This window comes from Balaenoptera acutorostrata, chromosome X, assembly GCF_949987535.1.
Source record: "Balaenoptera acutorostrata chromosome X, mBalAcu1.1, whole genome shotgun sequence".
NCBI lineage: Eukaryota > Metazoa > Chordata > Mammalia > Artiodactyla > Balaenopteridae > Balaenoptera > Balaenoptera acutorostrata.
Window position 1 is genome coordinate 12842079 of NC_080085.1, and position 19090 is coordinate 12861168.

The 19090-nt window shown below is 41.2% G+C and overlaps 1 protein-coding gene across 3 annotated transcripts in view; it reads right to left on the bottom strand.

Moving 5' to 3' along the window:
• Positions 1 to 108: 108 nt before the first annotated feature.
• Positions 109 to 19090, bottom strand: part of CLTRN (collectrin, amino acid transport regulator) — a 36237-nt gene continuing 17255 nt past the window's right edge. Inside the window, exons 4-7 of one of the 3 annotated variants that reach the window (XR_009006604.1) lie at positions 16920 to 17033; positions 12028 to 12222; positions 11004 to 11105; positions 848 to 936 (exon numbers count right to left, since the gene is read on the bottom strand). Coding sequence is in view for 2 of the 3 variants with exons in the window: in XM_057537798.1 (XP_057393781.1) it covers positions 780 to 936; positions 12028 to 12222; positions 16920 to 17033 (466 nt within the window). In the remaining variant the exon portion in view is untranslated. Of the gene's footprint in view, positions 937 to 1834; positions 1988 to 11003; positions 11106 to 12027; positions 12223 to 16919; positions 17034 to 19090 lie in introns of all 3 variants that reach the window. The other 2 variants (XM_057537799.1, XM_057537798.1) reach the window with 2 other exon arrangements.

Below are 19090 nucleotides of genomic sequence, written 5' to 3' on the forward strand. Positions count from 1 at the left end.
CACAACAAAAATAATTCATTTCTAGGACTGGAGAGCAGATTAAACATAACATAAAAATTAGGCTTACTATGTTCCACAGTGTGAAAATAAATTGCAGACTACAATCAGTCACTTAAAAAGAGATGATTAGCACTTTATTAAGTTAGCATAGATTGTACTTCTACAAACTGCAGAAATAATCAATGAATAGAGATGCCCTATTAGAGAATGATAGTCAGAAAATATATATAAGCAACTGTTGGTATGATAACAGGATCAAATTCCACCTTGTATATCAACACGCCCATTTTTATCCAACCCATTTACAGTAATTACTTGTTATTCTTGCTTATCTTGTCATATACAGAGTGATATAAATGATATTCAAAAATGATCCATTTTCAATGATTTGGACTCCATATTATAGGCATTCTCCACTGGAAAAATATTTTTTCTTAGGTCTTTAAAGTGTGATATATATATACTGGCCTGACCTTATTGCTGGAAATACTTAAATACTAATGCATTTTAAAATCAGTAACTACAAATGCCACATGACTACACTTACACACTGTGCTGTCAGAGAAATATTTTAGAATATTTTGGATAGTCAACAGCTTATTATTCCAACGGTCTTCATGGGTATAATTCATTGCCTTTCAATTTCATGCACATTCAAAATTTCTTACAAAAGAAGAATGGTGAAACAAAATATATAATCTTCCCTCAATGAATTGTGATGTTCAGCAGTTGCACAGAAACAAGTGTTGAGTTTCAGGGGGAAACAAAACAGCAGCCCTTCAGAGGGGGGTGAGCCGCTCATCCTCTGTCACAAAGGCATCATTAACGTGCCCTCCCTTCATGTCCAGGGGATCGCAGGGGATGCCATTTTCAATTGTGATTGTGTTTTCCCATTTATCTTCAGTGTCTTCCATTTCAGATGGTCCTTTGTTCTCCCTAAATGCACATAAAAAGAATGATTGGGATCTAGGAAGAGAAAGGATGGTCTTCTGTACAAACATGGAGATCAGGAAAGGTAAGAGGAACCTTAGAATGATGGGGAAAATGGATGACATTGTGTATTTTCAAATAAATTTCAAAGATCATAAAGAGTTGATGAGGTGAAAAGATGCTATCAAGATCAGAAGTCTGCCTGGATTATATATATATATATATATATATATATATATATATATATATATGTATATGAATGAATATATATATTTATATGATGAATATGTTTGTATACACACACATATACATATGTACATTCACACACACAAACTGCATGAAGGAATGTGAGGAAAATATATGGTAAATTGGCAAGTTAAAAAATTTAGCTCTAGGAGAACAACTTCACAAAAATTGAATTTAAAAAAGTAATAAATTCCTCTCACAAGATTTGACAAATTAATGGTCTGCAAATGTTAGGTAAAAATTAGGTTGAAATGAGATACCAAGAAGCAAACTCACATTACTTTGTAGGAAGGATGTAACCACTGTAAACTGCAGGTATCATTCCTTGGCTCTACTCATTACGAAATAGTTGTATTCATTTGTTAAGTCAGGTTTTTGGAACTCAGAACACATTTTACTAATTACAACTCATAGCTATAATCCCAGGTCATTCCAAAAAATTCTATTTAACAGGTAAAATTTTAAGTTATTCATTCTCAGACCCTTTAAAGACGCTGCTACCCCAATCCAAGTGGTAACCAGATCCTTAATCTTTCCCTGGAGTGTGGAAAAATGTAGCTTTGAATTCAAACATTCTTCCTGTCTTTTGTGAAAGGCCAAGACACTGAGCCAATTGTGCTTGATATTATAGAGGTAGGGGGAGAAGAGATGTGAGTACCTCTAGGCAATCAGAGGGCAGAAGAGTTTCCATCAGGATTATCACAAGTTAGATGTTGGAGCACCATGGAGGCATGATGTTAGGCATGAGGCTCCCAGACTTGTCAAAGATTCTCTTGTCCCAGAAATCTGTAGAAACTCCAAAGAGGCAGACCTGAGTGGATCACATGGCTGGGATGGTGGACATTGCTGTGGTGACCAGGATGGACTTCCACCGCTATGGAAGTCCCTTAGAAACTTAGTGAATTTCTAGTGGGTGAGGAGGTGGTGAAGATGCCCCAAAGATGATCAAGGTAGAGTTTCCTATTAGTCCTACATGAGAGCTCATTTCAAAGTGCTTTAAAGAATATGGTGGAGGAAGGCAGAGAAAAGAAAGAGCTCTTGTTTACAAAAGAATGACAACCAATATAGAAGGTGCAACAGAAACAGAAAATCACCATATAATAATAATTGATTCTGATGAGGCTCCTCAATGGATACTAAACCACTGAGTGGGAGATGATTAAGGAATAGGATACTCACAGGGTCTCAATGTAACACTCCTACCAGCAATGTACTAATTATAAAGAGACATTTGTTTTTTGTAAAGGGAGAAATTTGGTGAATATCACCAACAATGAGACAAACTGACAAGTGCCTCTAGATGTGATGCACCGAGAAGATATTCTAAAAATAAAATTCTGTGTTCTGTGTTCCTGCCCTACCCCATCACCAAATTTTTTTGACCTGAATCTCTCAGGAGGAACTAATCAGAAAACTCCAAATCAAAAGATATTTTGTAAAACAGCTGACAGCATAGAGCAGGCACTCAACTAATGTGCTTAGAGTTGGATGGACAGACATATGAGTAGCTGGCTAGCTAGTTAGACAGATAAATGGATGGATCAATGAATGTAGATCAATGACTGGTTGGCTGGATGATGAATTAATAGACGGATGGATGAATGGGTGGATGGATGATTGGATGGTAGCTGGGTGATGGAACAAACAACTGGATGGAAGAATGGATGGACTAATGCTGTAGGCAAAGTTACTCAGACAGCAGCCCAAGGTAGATTTTGAATGGGATCTATCAGAAGAAAGAGAAGGAAAGAGGGAAGGAAGGGAAGAAGGGAGGAAGGGAGGGAGGAAGGGAGGAAGGAAGGAAGGGAATGTACACATGTGATATTTCTTGTACTTATTGAATAGTTATTTTTTCAAATGGATGGAGGAAAGTACTCATTTTCATACCTTAGGAATTAGGAGTGAGTACAGATTTTGCCAGGGTTCACTGATGGTTTATTAGATAATTTCAAATAGGTGGAGTTTATAAAGAAAAGTAAAGTGGCATTTCAATACTGTAGATCCCACTGTCATCACTTGAAAGTATTTTGTCATTGTGCATGCCACTGTCAAATGTCAAAATGTACCACTACAGGCCCAATGCTGGGAGTGGAAGTCGGGGGGTTGTAGTCCCAGAGACCTAGGTAAGGACAGGCTGCTGTGTTTTCCCTTCCTCAGGGTGAAGATACTGCACTGTCCATTCCAAGCATCAGCGGTCAACGATCAGTGCCAGTTGGAGTAGGCATACAATTTCCTGTGATGAGAAGGTCCTCCAGCCAGGTGAAATCACCTATCAGAGGACTAGAATTCTTTGGCCCCTCCTCCTGTAGACAGGGGTATCTCGTCACTTTCCATGTCGTCCAGAAAGCAAAGACAACTGACATTCTATAACCATCGAACACATCACTTCCATTCATAGTATCCAACATTCATTCAATAACTATGCTTTGAGTGCCTACTATGTGTGGAAGAGACACAGTTCTTGTCCTAAAGTGAAAAGAAAGGGCTCAATAAAAAAGAAAAACTCCGAATTTCACTCATCCTCCCCTCCTTTTCATGGATTATAAAAGAGAGGAGTGATGTTTCAGTAAGAATGACACCCTAGCGACAAATGTATATTTATAAATTATCATCAAAAATGCCTAGCTCATGCAATTTGTCCCCAAGTCACTCCTCATTGGGCTTGGAGTGAATAATAATTCTCCATAACAATAAATAGGTTTTCAACAGTCAAGTTTTACCCTGAAATTTGTGTATTTAAGTATGAAACTCATATTACAAAAATCCTTGTGGATGGAGCATTCTGAAGTAGGTGGCAACGCAACAGCAGTCTTAGAAGTAATGGTTGCCAGTGTTCATTTGCCGGTTTCCTCAGTTAAAAGAAATGTTTTTACAGAGTTAGAAGAAAAATTGCAGAGAGCTGGACACTTGCAGATCATGGCAAGAAATCCTGCCTCCCCCCCCACGCCCGCCAACCACAAAGGAAAAATAATCCACCAGGCATCACAAGGAATGGGGAAGAACGAAAAAGGAAGATGCAGATGGATGAGGACAAGTTTCTCTTCTTTAGAAGAAGGATTTCTTAATCAAAAAGATTCTGAGCAAAATCGCTGTGGAAATTTATCAAAACGAGAGCCGTGTCCATGACAAATTAGGTACATATTATTCTTTTGTGACCTTAGATCTAGTTGTTCACAGTCTTGGCATTGCCAGGCTTCACAAACTGCAGTGTCAGTAACTTGCTGGCTGGCGGACATGATAAGAAGCTCAAAGGTTATCTAACAGTAATACAGCCCTTTGTGACATTTCATAGTGTGTCCTGTAATAAACTGAGTCACTGCCTGCACATTGCTCTAAGTATAATAAAACTTAACTATCTTTCTGGATCATTCTGATTTGATGTTCTGCTAAAAACATTAATTCTTTTTCCTGAAAAATAAAAATGAGTGTTAATGACTTCCGCTGTTCCTGCATGTCAGGTGGTTCAGGAAGAGGATTAAAAAAAAAAAAACAAAAACCGTGACTAAAACACCTGAAACTAGCTCTTAGAAGCCTTAGTGTGGCTATTTCTCATAAATCCAGAGAGAAGATGGGCAAAAGAGGGGACCGAAAAAGTACAGGCATACCCCGGAGATACAGCAGGTTTGGTTCAACTGCAATAAAGCGAGCCACACTATACTGTAGTCTACTAAATGTGCAATAGCATTATGTCTAAAAAAATCACAGTACATACCTTAATTTAAAAATATTTTGGAGATAAAAAATGCTAACCATCATCTGAGCCTTCAGCGAATTGTAACCTTTCTGTTAGTGGAGGGTCTTGCCTTGACGTCGATGGCTGCTGACTGATCAGGGTGGTGGCTGAAGGCTGGATGGGTGTGGCAATTACTTAAAATTAGACAAAAGTGACGTTTGCTGCATCGACTGACTCCCTTTCATGAATGATTTCTCTGTATGTAACATGCAATGCTGTTTGATAGCATTTTACCCACAGGAGAACTTCTTTCAAAATTGGAGTCAATCCTCTCAAACCCTGCCGCTGCTTTATCAACTAAGTTTATGTCATATTCCAATCCCTGGTTGTCATTTCGACCATCTTCACAGCATCTTCACCAGGAGTAGATTCCATTTCAAGAAATCACTTTTTTGTCTCATCCATAAGCAGCAACTCCTCGTTTGTTAAGGTTTTGCCATGGGATTGCAACGATTCAGTCACATCTTCAGGCTCCACTTCTAGTTCTAGTTCTCTTGCTTTTTCCACCACATCTGCAGCTGCTTCCCCCACTTAAGCCTTGAACCCCTCAAAGTCATCCGTGATGATTGGAATCAACTTCTTCCAAACTCCTGTGAATGTTGACATTTGGACCCCTTCCTAGGAATCATGAATGTTCTTAATGGCATCTAGAATGGTGAATCCTTTCCAGAAGGTTTTTGACTGACTCTGCCCAGATCCACCACAGGAATCACTATCTATGGTAGCTGTAGCTTTATGAAGTGTATTTCTTAAATAATACGACTTGAAAGTCTAAATTACTCCTTGATCCATAGGCTGAGGAATGGATGTTGTGTTAGCAGGCATGAAAACAACATTAATCTCATTATACATCTCCATCAGAGCTCTTGACTGACTAGGTGCATTGTCAATGGGCAGTCATATTTTAAAAGGAATCTTTTTCTGAGCAGTAGGTCTCAACAGTGGGCTTAAAATATCCAGTGAACCATGTTGTAAACAGATGTGCTGTCAGCCAGGCTTTGTTATTCCATTTATAGAGCGCATGTAGAGTAGATTTAGCGTAATTCCTAAGGGCCCTGGGATTTTCACAATGGTAAAAGAGCACTGGCTTCAACTTTGAGTCACCAGCTGCATTAGCCCCTAACAAGAGTCAGCCTGTGCTTTGAAGCTTTGAAGCCAGGCATTGACTTCTCCTCTCTAGCTATGGAAGTCCTAGGGGGTCTCTTCTTCCAATAGAAGGCTGTTTCATCTACATTGAAAATCTGTTGTTTAGTGTAGCTACCATCATGAATTATCTCAGCTAGATCCTCTGGATAACTTGCTGCACCTTCTACATCAGCACTTGCTGCGTCACCTGGCACTTTGATGTTATGGAGACGGCTTCTTTCTGCAAACCTCATGAACCAACCTCTGCTGGCTTCAGACTTTTCTTCTGCAGCTTCCTCACCTCTCTCAGCCTTCATAACATTGAATAGAATCAGGGCTTTGCTTGGATTAGGCTTTGGTTTAAGGGGATGTTGTGGCTGGTTTGATATTCTATCCAGACCACTGACACTTTCTCCACATCAGCAATAAAGCTGTTTCACTTTCTTATCATTTGTGTGCTCACTGAATTAGCACTTTTTATTTCCTTCAAGGACTTTTCCCTTGCATTCACAACTTGGCTAACTGTTTGGTGTAAGAGGCCTAGCTTTCAGCCTGTCTCAGCTTTCAACATGCCTTCCTCACTAAGCTTAATCATTTCTAGCTTTTGATTTAAAGTGAGAGACATGTGACTCTTCCTTTCACTTGAACACTTAGAAGCCACAGTAGGGCTATTAACTGGCCTGACTTCAATACTGTTGTGTCTCAGGGAATAGGGAGGCCTGAGGAGAGGGAGAGAGACGGGGAACATCCTGTTGGTGGAGCAGTCAGAACACTCAATATTCATCATTAAGTTTGCCATCTTATATGCGCGTGGTCTGTGGCCCCCCCCCCCAATTCCAATAGTTACATCAAAGATCACTGATCACAGATCACCATAATAAATATAATAATAATGAAAATGTTTGAAATATTGCAAGAATTACCAAAATGTGACGCAGAGACACAAAGTGAGCAAATGCTGTTGGAAAAGTGGTGCTGACAGACTTGCTTAACGCAGGGTTGCCACAAAACTCCAATTTGTAAAAAACACAGTATCTGCGAAGCACAATAAAGTGAAGCACAATAAAGTGAGGTCTGCCTGTATCGGGTGGCCCACGTAGCTAGGGGGTGTTGAGGATCAGGGTTTGCTCAAGATAAAGTAGTGGCGGCTAAAAGCAGAAACAGTATTTTTGTCTCCCTTCAAACAAGATAGGGCTGAAAAGCCAAGACCCAAGAACAGCCAGACAAACAACAAAGGACAGACAAATATGATTTCAAAACAGGACAGAGTTAATTATTGGGGAAGTGGGACTGTCGTCATAATCAGTATGGATGAGTCCTGGGGAAATGGCAGCACTGCTGGAACGATTTTAGTGGGCGTTGCAGCACAGTGAGACTGGTGATGTGATAGCAAAAACAGTAAGAATTAGTATCTATTACACGGCAGACTAAGTGCTTTGTATACATCATCTCACCTAATTCCTACTGCAATACTATGTAGATTTTATTATTATCCCTGTTTTTCAAATGCAGGAGCTGAGACTCAAATATGTAGAGCAACTTGTCTTTCAGAATGGGATGAGACTGGTGAAAGGAGTAGACCTAGAACTCTATTTCATCTCCCCAGGCTTCGCTCAAAACACATATTTGATTCCTTTTGAGTGTGTACATTTAAGAACAGCAAAGTAAAACAATTATTAGCTCTAACATTTCTGATTTCATTTACATTTCTATTTTCAAGACAATTTATTCACTTAATTGAGACTCTATAAGAATGTGAAGTTTCAGTATATGAAAATATTGGCTGAGCCCCAGCCCCCTGTGTGAAAAAATTCATAGAAATGCAAATGCACTTCCCTTTACTATTGACCTTATGGGAAGAGAAATATAACCAGAAATAAGCCAAGTGAATTTACTAGTGACTCTGCTCAACTGCGAGCATTAGCTAGGGTTCAATGTCCTGAGTCCTTGACCTGGCTTTGTTACAACTACAAGATTATCATCTCCTTATAGGCAAGCACCACCCATGTTATCTATGTACGTCTCTTCCATGATACATTCTAGAGCTCCTATCACATAATGGATGGTCAATAAAGGAATAAGATATTTTTACCTCTCTGGGCCTTGGCTTCTGGAGAGATGGATACAGATCATTGTTTAAGATTCCTTCCTAAGACAATAACATTATAACAGTCTATTTATATGCAGGAGTCATGAATCAATTCTACTATATACATACAAGTCTGAAATTGTGCTGTGTCTGTGACTCTTCTTTTATAGCACAAAGTGCCAGGTTACATAGAATTAGCACTTTGTAACTGCTTTTTGATGACGATGCTTCTTTACATTGATATAGCACTCCCCAGTGTATGAAGCACTTGTGTGTATTCTCCAATTTTGTCTTCCCATCATCATAACTATTTAAGAAAATATTATCCTCATTTTCCATATATGACTGGATCAAGGTCATTCAGCTAAAAAATGCCAGGGCATGAGACTGGAACCCAAAACCAGGAGAATGGATCCAGTGCTCTTTCAACTAAAACACACATCACATCATCGACTTCATCACCATTAGCATTATCACACCACCCCCACCATTACAGTGATCACTATCACCATCACCATCATCACCATTACCATAAAGCCGACCAGAGAGCTAAAATATCCACTTCCAGGCTGGGGCTAGACACAGATCTAGTACAGACATCACTGTCAAGTATATGCAGTTCATCTTGGTTGTCTTCCCACATACCCAACTCCCTAATCGTTCCCCAAAAGAAAAAAAAGACTTTTCCAACTTTTTTCCTTCAACAAATCTCTCAATTCCGCAAACTGCAGTTCTTAACTAGATGGTAATAGAGAAGCAACCTCCTCGAATTATTTCACGAAGAGGCGGCAGTTGTAATGGCGTGTTGAAACTGGCTGGTACAGGCTTGCTAGAGGTGACTCAAACATGCAGAAATTTCAGACTGGATAGGAAGTCAGCAAATGCTACAAATCAAGGTTTTTTTTTTTTTTTTAGAGAGCTGATTCGTCAGTCCACCACTATTAAACAGCAGGCCTAATAAGATCACTTGCCTTTTAAAATAGGTGTTTGTTAACTAATAAAATCTCAAGCAATAAGCCATTGAACTGGAAAATTTTCTGCAGTATGGTGGCAATATCTGGATGGAAAAGAGATCTTTTTCCAGCATCCCTTAATCACAGAAATGGGTTAAGCTCATCTTGGATAATAATAATTACTGTTTATTTAGTACATACTATAACCTAGGTACTTTATACACATTTTCTCACCCAATCCTCATGGAAGTCCTGTGAGACATTATCTCCCTATAACAGATGGAGAAACAGACCCACAGAAATTACATGACACAACCAAGGTCACTCAGCTAAAGGGTATAACTAGTATTTGAGTTCACCTAGTTTGGGCCCCCAGTGACTGCATACTTTCCACCCAGTGGTTCTGAACAGTCAATGGAAAGCTGTTATTGACACAGCTAACAGAATAGTTAAAGCTTTACTTAGATGACACTGGCACTCTTCTCTGCAGAAGCAGAATGGTGATTCAGATGACCCTGTGGTCCCTCCTGGTCTTCTAGGTTTAAGATTTTGTATCACACAAACTATGTTCATTATTATCTAATGTATGAATTGGATTCTTGAACAAATCTTTGTCTTCCTCAACACTAAAGGCTTTCAGGGGCAACTCCTAGTTTTTCCACAATTAGAAAAGGCTTTCATCACAATGATCAGGGCTCTCCCCACTTCGAACTGCACCCTCTCCCCACCTTTGAAGCAATACTTTGCCCAAGAAAAACCCACCAAATTTTTTCCATAACAAATGGAAAACCCAACAAATCAATTTCTCTTCAGAAGGCTGTCATAACTGTCCTGACTCTATTTGCTAATTATTGATGCTCTCCAGGTTGACACAGGAGATTTGTCCATCTGTTTCCTGGTTTGAACATGAACTAAATTTGTGAAGGCAAGGTTGTGACAACAGCCTCCCTTCTCCCGGGTAACAGATTATGATGCTACACACTCAGTTATTATATTACTGCAGAATCTGCTCAGAAGGAAGAGATAGCTGATCCCAGCACTAACGAGCTGAAAGACCAGCAACTGGCAGGATAATAAAATAACAGTAACAGCTAACAGCAGTAGCGCCAGGCACTACTTCAAGAGCTCTATTAACTCTTTTGATCCCAGCAAATTAATTCTTTCTAATATACCTCACTGTCACTCGAGCAAAGTTATCTATGCACAGACAGTAAAGAAAAATTTAACCAACTTGACTCTAGCACCACAAATTATATCCTCTTGAGCTTGGTTTCCCTGACTCATTGACTGTATTTCCTGATATCCATACAGTTAATGGATTACATTCAAGAGCAGAGTCTAGGCAATAAATACTTTGAATCCAAGCAGTCTACCTCCAGAGCCCATTCTTCTACCTCCTTCACCATATTGTACTAGTGAGGAAATTGGGAACCAAGGAGATGGCGTGAATTCACAAAGGTTACAATTGTTGGAAACCATAGAATCCTAGCATTTCAGGATTAATATAAAACTTAAAACTATTAAACATAGGTATTCAAATACTGCAAGAGAATATTTCTTAATATTCTGAAAAACAAAACAAAACAGATTAATAATTTGTACCAAGACTCTCAGCATTATGTGCCATGCCAAGAGCAAGAAAAGCAAGCAAGTACAACTTGATCTTAATCTTTGAGCTTAATTTGGGCACTACACATAAATCACATTTATTCCATAGCATTTCACTTACCATTTGTGAAAAAAATTATAAAGCCCCAAATTTAAAATGATTACCTTCTGCTAATAACCAGGGTGAACCATATGCAAAGCAGAAAGTCTCAGGAGAAACATTTAGTCAATCACACACTTGGCCAAACACAACCTGCATGTCCCGTGTGGGCACCAACCCTTTTGAAAACCAATGTGTACGCCTGTGATTCCCACTTACCAGAATTCCTCTTCCTTGGTATCAGAAGGGAAGGTTTAGAAGCATCAGAGCGTCTACTGAAGAGCTGAGGACTCTCTCCACTTCCCCTCTGGATCAGAGGTGCTTGCAAACAAAATTATTTTCTCCTTTCATTGTGCTAAGAAATCTTGTCTCCTCTCTACCTAAATAACTCTCCCACTGGTCTGAAATTCTCTAATACCAATAATTTAGACAGCAAAGTTTGCATGTGCCCCAGAATCCAGCTAAATGAACTCCAGGAGTGGGAATCTAAATGTAAGTACTTAAATTGGAAGCTCTGAAACTAAGTGAATTAGAATAGCCTAGATATTCATTAAAACATATTTTCTTCAATTGTACATCAACTAAACTTCAATTAAAAGAATGCACCTCCTTCAGAGAATCGACTTTAGTGGGTCTGTGGTAGGGCAAAGGAACCTATATTTTAAACAAGTTTTCCAGGCAATTCTGATGCAGGAAGTTGATTCAAAGGCCACTGTGAAGAACACGGGTCTATATAAAATCATAGGCACTGGAGGGAAGAGCATCCATCAAAGGGAGGGAATATAAAACATCGCACAAGTGTGTAGTACAAGATGGCGGCTGCAGGCACCGGAAGAGGCAGGCCAAGGTGAGGAGGCATGAAAAGGACTATGGAACTACTAGTCTTTGGAGGTGGATGACTAGCAAAGATTAACTCTGCCTACCCAAAAAGTCTGCTTAGCTCTGTATATCCAGCTTACAAAATCATAACCCAGATATTAAAACCAACTCTAGATATAAAACATTCACATGGTGTAGAATAGAAAGAAAGATAGTAATGGAAGGACTCATAGTTAACTAAGGGACACGGACTCCAAAAAGTCTCCAAAAACAAGAGCATAAGTGATATTTTGAAAAATCACCAATTTTTTCAGTTTCAGATATAACGCATTTTCTTCAGCTAGGGGAAAATCCTCTCCTTGTTTTTCCAAGTCATGAGTAAATAAGAAAATGCTCTTTAAATCACTCCCTTTAAATATCTTACCTTCTACGTTGCCGGATTCCTGACAAAATCAATAGCATGGTTGCCACTATGACGATGCAAAATACCACACCAAATATAATAATCCAGATGGGCACAGATGGGTCAGTAGGTGGTGCAAGAGTGGAAGGAATTCTTAAAAATTCCAGAGTCTGGTCATTCAAAAAGAAGGCGTTGTTGATCCGGTTCCTATTCATTCTAAAATACAATGATGATTAAAAACAAATGAAACAAGACAGAAGAAACATTAGAAACAGAAGGTATAACCCTATCTCCCCATGATTATAACTATCTCTATAAACAGAGCATCCCCCTAGCAGGAGACTTCAGGTTGAACAGACAGTTTGATGAGGACAATCATGCTGTGGTTTTCTGTCTATAAGTGGCAGTGCTGGTTGCCAGAAAGATGCTTCTCTATGTACTACTGCCCTCCATTGTTGATAATGTCCTAGAAGTAACTGGAAGTCTTGAGCTTTGAGCTCTGCCCACCATGTTTTATTTCCTGAGAGGCAGTATCTAGATTAAAATGACAGAACTCTATTTAAGGTGCCTTACATAAATACCAAAAGCCTGAAAAGATAAAATAATATGCAAAAAGTGGGTGATAAATATGAGAAGAAAAAACAAAACCAGCAGCAGAAAAGAGAACACGAAGTCGGGAGCAGCTGCAAATCCATCAATTTGATCTTTTTTTTCATTCAATTCAACAAACATTTGCTGGAAACTTACTAAGTACCAGATCCTGTGCTAGGTGCTGGAGATACAAAATGAAATAAAAATACTCCAAGGAGCTTACAGTCTAGAAGAATGGCCCATCAGTCCCTCCACAATCACAGTGCAATCACAGTGCAAGAGGTAGATATGGGCACAGTGGGAGCACAGCAGAGGGGTAAGTACATCGTAGTAAAATGTCAGAGCTGCTTTCCTAAGAAGGCAACTTTTGAGCTGTGCTTTGAGGGACAAGTAGGAGTTCTTTAGACCAAAGTGTGCAGTGAGCATAGGAATTGGAGACATGGTATGTAGTATGATGTGTTGCGTCAGCTGCAAGTAGTTCCATATGACTAAAGTAAATGGTGCTTTAGGAGTCCAAAAGTCTAGAAAAATATGAAGGTAAATGCATTACTTTCCCTAGGGAAAATCTGTATTTTTGGTGGTAGTGGCACTTAGGGAGGGGTCGGTGGCAGTTAGGGAGGGGTTGGTAGCAAAAACTTATTTGACTGAAACTAAATTTCTAACTGGAATTTGCAAATTAGATGAAGAGATTTCTTGGAGATATTGTGTGGCCTTTACTGAATTCACACTAGACAAGCTGACTTCAACAACCTCTAGAGCAGCACTGAAACCAGAATATAATGTGAACCTTATGTGTGATGTCAAATTTTCTAGGAGCTGCGTTTTAAAAAAAAACTAAATAGTAACAGGGAAAATTAATTTTAATAACATATTTTGGGACTTCCCCAGTGGTCCAGTGGTTACGACTCTGAGCTCCCAATGCAGGGGACCCAGGTTCAATCCCTGGTCAGGGAACTAGATCCCACATGCCGCAATTAAGAGTTCGCATGCCGCAACTAAAGATCCCACATGCTGCCACTAAAGCTCCCCTGTGCCACAACTAAGACCCAGCAGAGCCAAATAAATAAATATTAAAAAATATATATATATATTTTGCCCACTATATCCAAGAAAATATAATTTCAACATGTAGTCAATTTTAAGTTGGTTCACATTTTATTTTGTGCTAAGTTGTTGAAATTTGGTGTGTACTTTACACTTAGAGCATATCTAATCTTGGACTAACTACATTTCAAGTGCTTGAGAGCCACATGTGGCTGGTGACTACTGATCCTGAACCTGAGAGTAAAAGCTGGAGAATCTCTGCAGACCAGCACCAGGGTATCAGGAAAGACCTCCTTTAGCAAATGAAAATCTATGGGGAGGCATGATTATTCATAAATGTGAAGGAGAATCCCAGCCAGGAAATCTGCAACAGGGGATAATTTCAATGCAATTTTTATCAAACTATGGAATGTTTTCTTTTTTCGTAACCTAATTTTGCTAACACGATAACACAAACCTTCCCACAAAATAATGAACCCCACTACCAAGGTATAACAGAGTAAAGTGAAAAGTTGCTCTGCATTCTCATTCTGTCTACCTGGTTGGTTAGCACTCAGGCTGATAAGAAGTTCTAGTTTAGTACAAACTATATCTCCATCTACCACTGAAATCCCCAAGAGGCGTCAATCACCATGGATATCTTCTAGCCAAGATTGGCCTTGAATAAGGCCAGTCCCTCAAAACAGATCAAAAGCAGACATCTTAGAACTGGTCTGTCATCCCCTCGCCTAATTCCACAGGTGTGGATACTCTAGCAGACCGGGGGGGGGGGGGGGAATCACTGCATGTGCTGGCAGCATGCCTGCGTTCAAGTTGTCACTCTTTATTTTTCTAGGTGACCTGAGCAAATCAATTAATCTCCCTGAGCCTCAATTTCCTCATTTATAAAGCAGGGATAATAATAATAGCTCACAAATGATTGGTGTTGATACTAAATGCCACAGATGCATCAGAACATGCCTTGTGAACCAGAAAATATTATGCAAGCATTGGGTGGAACTAGCATTATTTTGCCCAACAACATAGGTTCTTCAGCCTTGAAATTCCTACCACCTGCCTTCTAGGTACCATCTCCTTTCTTTTCACTCTATCCTTCCCTCTTGGTATTGTTTCCTTTATTTTCATACAATCCTGATGAGCCCTATCCATTCCCGGACATAAATTCCCATTCTATTGGCTATCCTCACCCCCTCAATAGCCCTTTCTACTAGGGCCTTTGAAACAGACATTTTGTTGTGAACATATTCATCTAGATCTTCGACCTTCACCCTAAACACTCACTCCTCCTCCTCACATTAACTAAAGCCTGGTTTAACCACAGTGCCTTCATTTTCCTTGTAGCCCTCCCTCGTCACAGGGCTTGAATAAAATCTCTTTTCTCATGAAATACAATATTCCTAATTCTTACTCCCTAAGTAGTGGCTCTTAGCAGTATTCTTACTGGCAAAAGTGCAGAAACAATTTAGCTCAGACCTTCTTGTTAGGGCTTCCCTGGTGGCGCAGTGGTTAAGAATCTGCCTGCCAATGCAGGGAACACGGGTTCGAGCCCTGGTCTGGGAAGATCCCACATGCCGCGGAGCAACTAAGCCTGTGTGCCACAACTACTGAGCCTGCGCTCTAGAGCACGTGAGCCATAACTACTGAGCCCACGTGCCACAACTACTGAAGCCTGCGCACCTAGAGCCCGTGCTCCGCAACAAGAGAAGCCACCGCAATGAGAAGCCCGCGCACCGCAACGAAGAGTAGCCCCCGCTTGCCGCAACTAGAGAAAGCCTGCACACAGCAACGAAGACCCAACGCAGCCAAAATAAATAAATTTATTTATTTATTAAAAAAACAAAACAAAACAAAGAAAACCTTGGTAACTCATTTCCCATGGGTATAGAGCCTCAATGCCTTTGCTTCAGCAAGGGAAACAGATGATTATTCACACAAAAACATTTGGCATTTGACTATACACTCATTATCTTAAACATTAATATTTTACAAAGAGCAGATGAGTTCTTTCACTAGATATTTCTCTTTGGTAACGAGAAAAATATGCATTTCAGTAACTTGTAAATAAATCCTTTGTAATAAGAGTGAACTTTGTTTCATTCCTTTTCAGGAAATAGTTTATTTTGTGAACTCATTCTTCCAATATACCTTTGCCCAACACCAATCATGTGTGGGATTTGAAGTTTTGACACACATAAAGTGCACATTAATTGAAATAAAAACAAACTGCTTCCTCTGCTTCTGTGCAGAAAAGAATACATTTCACTTCTGAAAGTTTGTTACAATCCCAAGGAGAGGAGGAGGTGAACTGTCAGGAAAAAATGGGTAAAACTTCAAATGGGTGAAAAATATGACTGAGTGTCCTGCAAGTCTACCTTTCTGGACAATTTCCCCCTTTTATTGTTTTTGAGTTATTTTGCATATCTGTAAGTTGGAGAGAACTGATACAATGTAAATGATTCTTGTCCACAGAAAATCAAGGTGAATTGTGCCTGGTGGAGCACTGCCAATGGATAGACTGGTGTATCTTTTAATAAATAAACATCACCATTCTTCAATTCCTGCATTTGCATGCTGCCTTGAAGTCTCCTTTAAACTGGTTTTAACGTCTTACTAGTTCCCTCATTAACTAATAAGATAATAAAATCTTTGATAGCATTTATTTTTAATTTGTATGAAAGTCGTGATTTTACCTTTTTTTCAAAAAATTATCTTTTAAAGGTAAAGACTTTCACTTTGCTATACAGTAAAAACTAACACAACATTGTAAAGCAACTATACTTCCATAAAACAAAAAACAAAAAACACCTAAGCATTCGGGCTCGAGAAGGCATATAATGAACCATCACACAATAGTGCCGTACAAGGTGTTCTTGCCAAAAGAAGACAGTACTAAACCTTCTTAGCTAATGTTTAAACCAGGGCTTCTCAGCCACAGCACAATAGATATTTGGGGTTGAATAGTTCTTTGTTGTGAAGTGCTATCCTGAGCACAGGAGGATGTCAAGTAGCGTCCCTAACTTCTGCCTACTCCGTCACCAGCACTGTACAACAACAATGTCTCCAGACATTGTCTAATGTCTCCTTGGAGGCAAAACTGCGCCTGGATGAGAACCATTGATCTATACTAATCTCTATTCCAAAGTAACGAAATGAAACCTTTGACATCTTAATAAATAAATCACTGTGAACCAGAGAGAGAAGTCTTCAAAATCTATGAAAACAGCTGAATTAATCAATAACTTGATTTACCAGTGGAAGGCATATTTAGCGGTGATTACCTTATGGCTGACTGTACCTCAACAGCAGGAAGAGTGTGATTCCTTGAAGGATCGGTAACCACAAACCAGAATGACACCCGCTGGGTTACATTGCAAAGTAGGACGTGGGAAATTCTGCAGATGATGAGAAGAAAAAAAGTACATTATGAGCGAATAATACCAAATTGCATTAGATATTCCACTCTGGTGTTATTACCATCTTAAGAGGTGAGGAAATGTCTTAGTAAGAAGAAAATAATATAGGAAATTTCTTTTATTTCAAAATCATAGACTTGGGGATCATTCCTAAAATAAGGAATCTACCAAAAATGAAACAAAAAAGGGAATGGCTCAGTAGAGGGCATTAGGTATCTCATTCTTCATCACCTGTTAGCTGACAGCGTCCCTGTTTGCTCAACTCTTGGCCTCTCTCTCTGACACAAAACCCTTTTGTGTTTCCTCATCAGGATCTTTTAATGTCCTCTTCATTCAGCCTTCCACCTCTCAGAACCAGACAAATCTGCTGATCGAGGACTTGCTTCCTCTGTTGGCCACTGTTTCCACCCCTCTCCTACTCCAGTAACTGGGGTCGGCCCAACAACAGACCTCCAGACTGAAGTGCTGTAACATTTACCAGCAGGTTTTGAACACTGTTTTTGCGGGTACCTGCTTCCAACTATAAATTGGAAATGTGCCTCACTCTACTCTGTATACCTGGATCACCAGTAGAAACGACAAGAAAGAAATGGCATTAGTGTTCAGATTAGAGACAATCTATATATGAATGTATGAAATGTATGAACGTAGAAAATAAGAGGAGAGTCCACAACAAACCAGCGTTGTCGGAGCTAAAACATAAATCCTGAATGGCTTTCACCATGTCCTTATAAGCAAAATTGCAAAAAGTGACATTAGCAACCATTCTAGAAGAAACACACAGCCTCTGTAGAAATACAAGTAAATTCGCTCTTTTTCCTTAAAGGAGCATTCAAGTGCATTATGTTCGTTTTTACAATAATGAAAGAGAGTGCCCTTCAGTCAACTTTCTGTAATTTTCAGGACCTGGTACAAATGATTATATTTTCTCCCTTTAAATGTCAAGGGCAAAAAGTGGAGGGCTTCCCCTCCACCCAGAGCCAAGCGCCTGGGCCAGCAGCGGGAGCTGAAGGATCCCCTGTGCTCAGAACACAGGGGCGCCCCGCGAGGCCCCGAGTCCGCGGGGCGCTGGCCTGGCCCGCGCAGGACCTCGTGCCCAGAGGTTCCGACGCGCCACGAGCCGTCCCACGCCCGGATGCCAATGGTCGCCTCAGCGCCGGAAGCTTCGCGTCTACAGACTTCGGGGCCGCCCAGAAGCCAAAGCCCGTCGAAGGTCCGACCCCGCCGACCCGCGAGCATGGGCAGCTACCTGAGCAGGTACCTGGGCACGGCCAAGGCCACGCAGCCAGCCCGCGCCCGGAAGCGCCGGTCCCCATGGTCCCCATGGACCGGGCCGCCCGCGGCCCCTGCCTCCCGCTGGGCCGGGACCGGTGCCCAGTCCTGTCCTACCGCCGCCGCCGCCGGCGGGAGCGCGGGCCCTGGATCCGCAGCGTCCCGCTCCCCGCCGCCCTGCGCAGCTGGCGCCACTACCGGGTCCGCGGGTCCTCGGTGCCCCAGGCCTGGAGGCGCCTTCCCGGCGGGCCGCCCCTCCACACCTTCACGGGGCTGGGCTTTAACCGCCATGGCAACAGTTTCATGATGCGGTCCCAGTGGAACGCCCGCCACTGCCGCCACACGCAGAGCCCGGTGAACATCCGCACCGGCCTCCCAGAGAGCCTAGGCAGCTTCTACACGTGTCCGCCCAGCCAGGAGTCCCCGGACCCCTGTGCCGAGGAGACCGTGCCGAGGGTCCTCAGCCGATGCGGGAATGGAAAAAGGCGGCTCGATGGGCCTCTCAGCTTTGAGACCCCCGACCCCAAGAGAAGAAGGCAGAGCCCCGAGCCCAGGCCATCGGCCTTCCAGCCCGTGTGGAGGCGTGGAGTGGTCTCTGCCTTTGTGCCCAGGCCGGGGCCTCTGAGAAGAAGCTTCTGCTCCCGGCACAACAGCCTCCGAGAAGAGGACACTGAGCCCCGGCCTGACCAGCAGGCCTGCCGGAGCCTTCCCTGTCTGCCGCCCACCCTGCTGTGAGGCCCCCACCCACCCAGGGCCCAGTCACA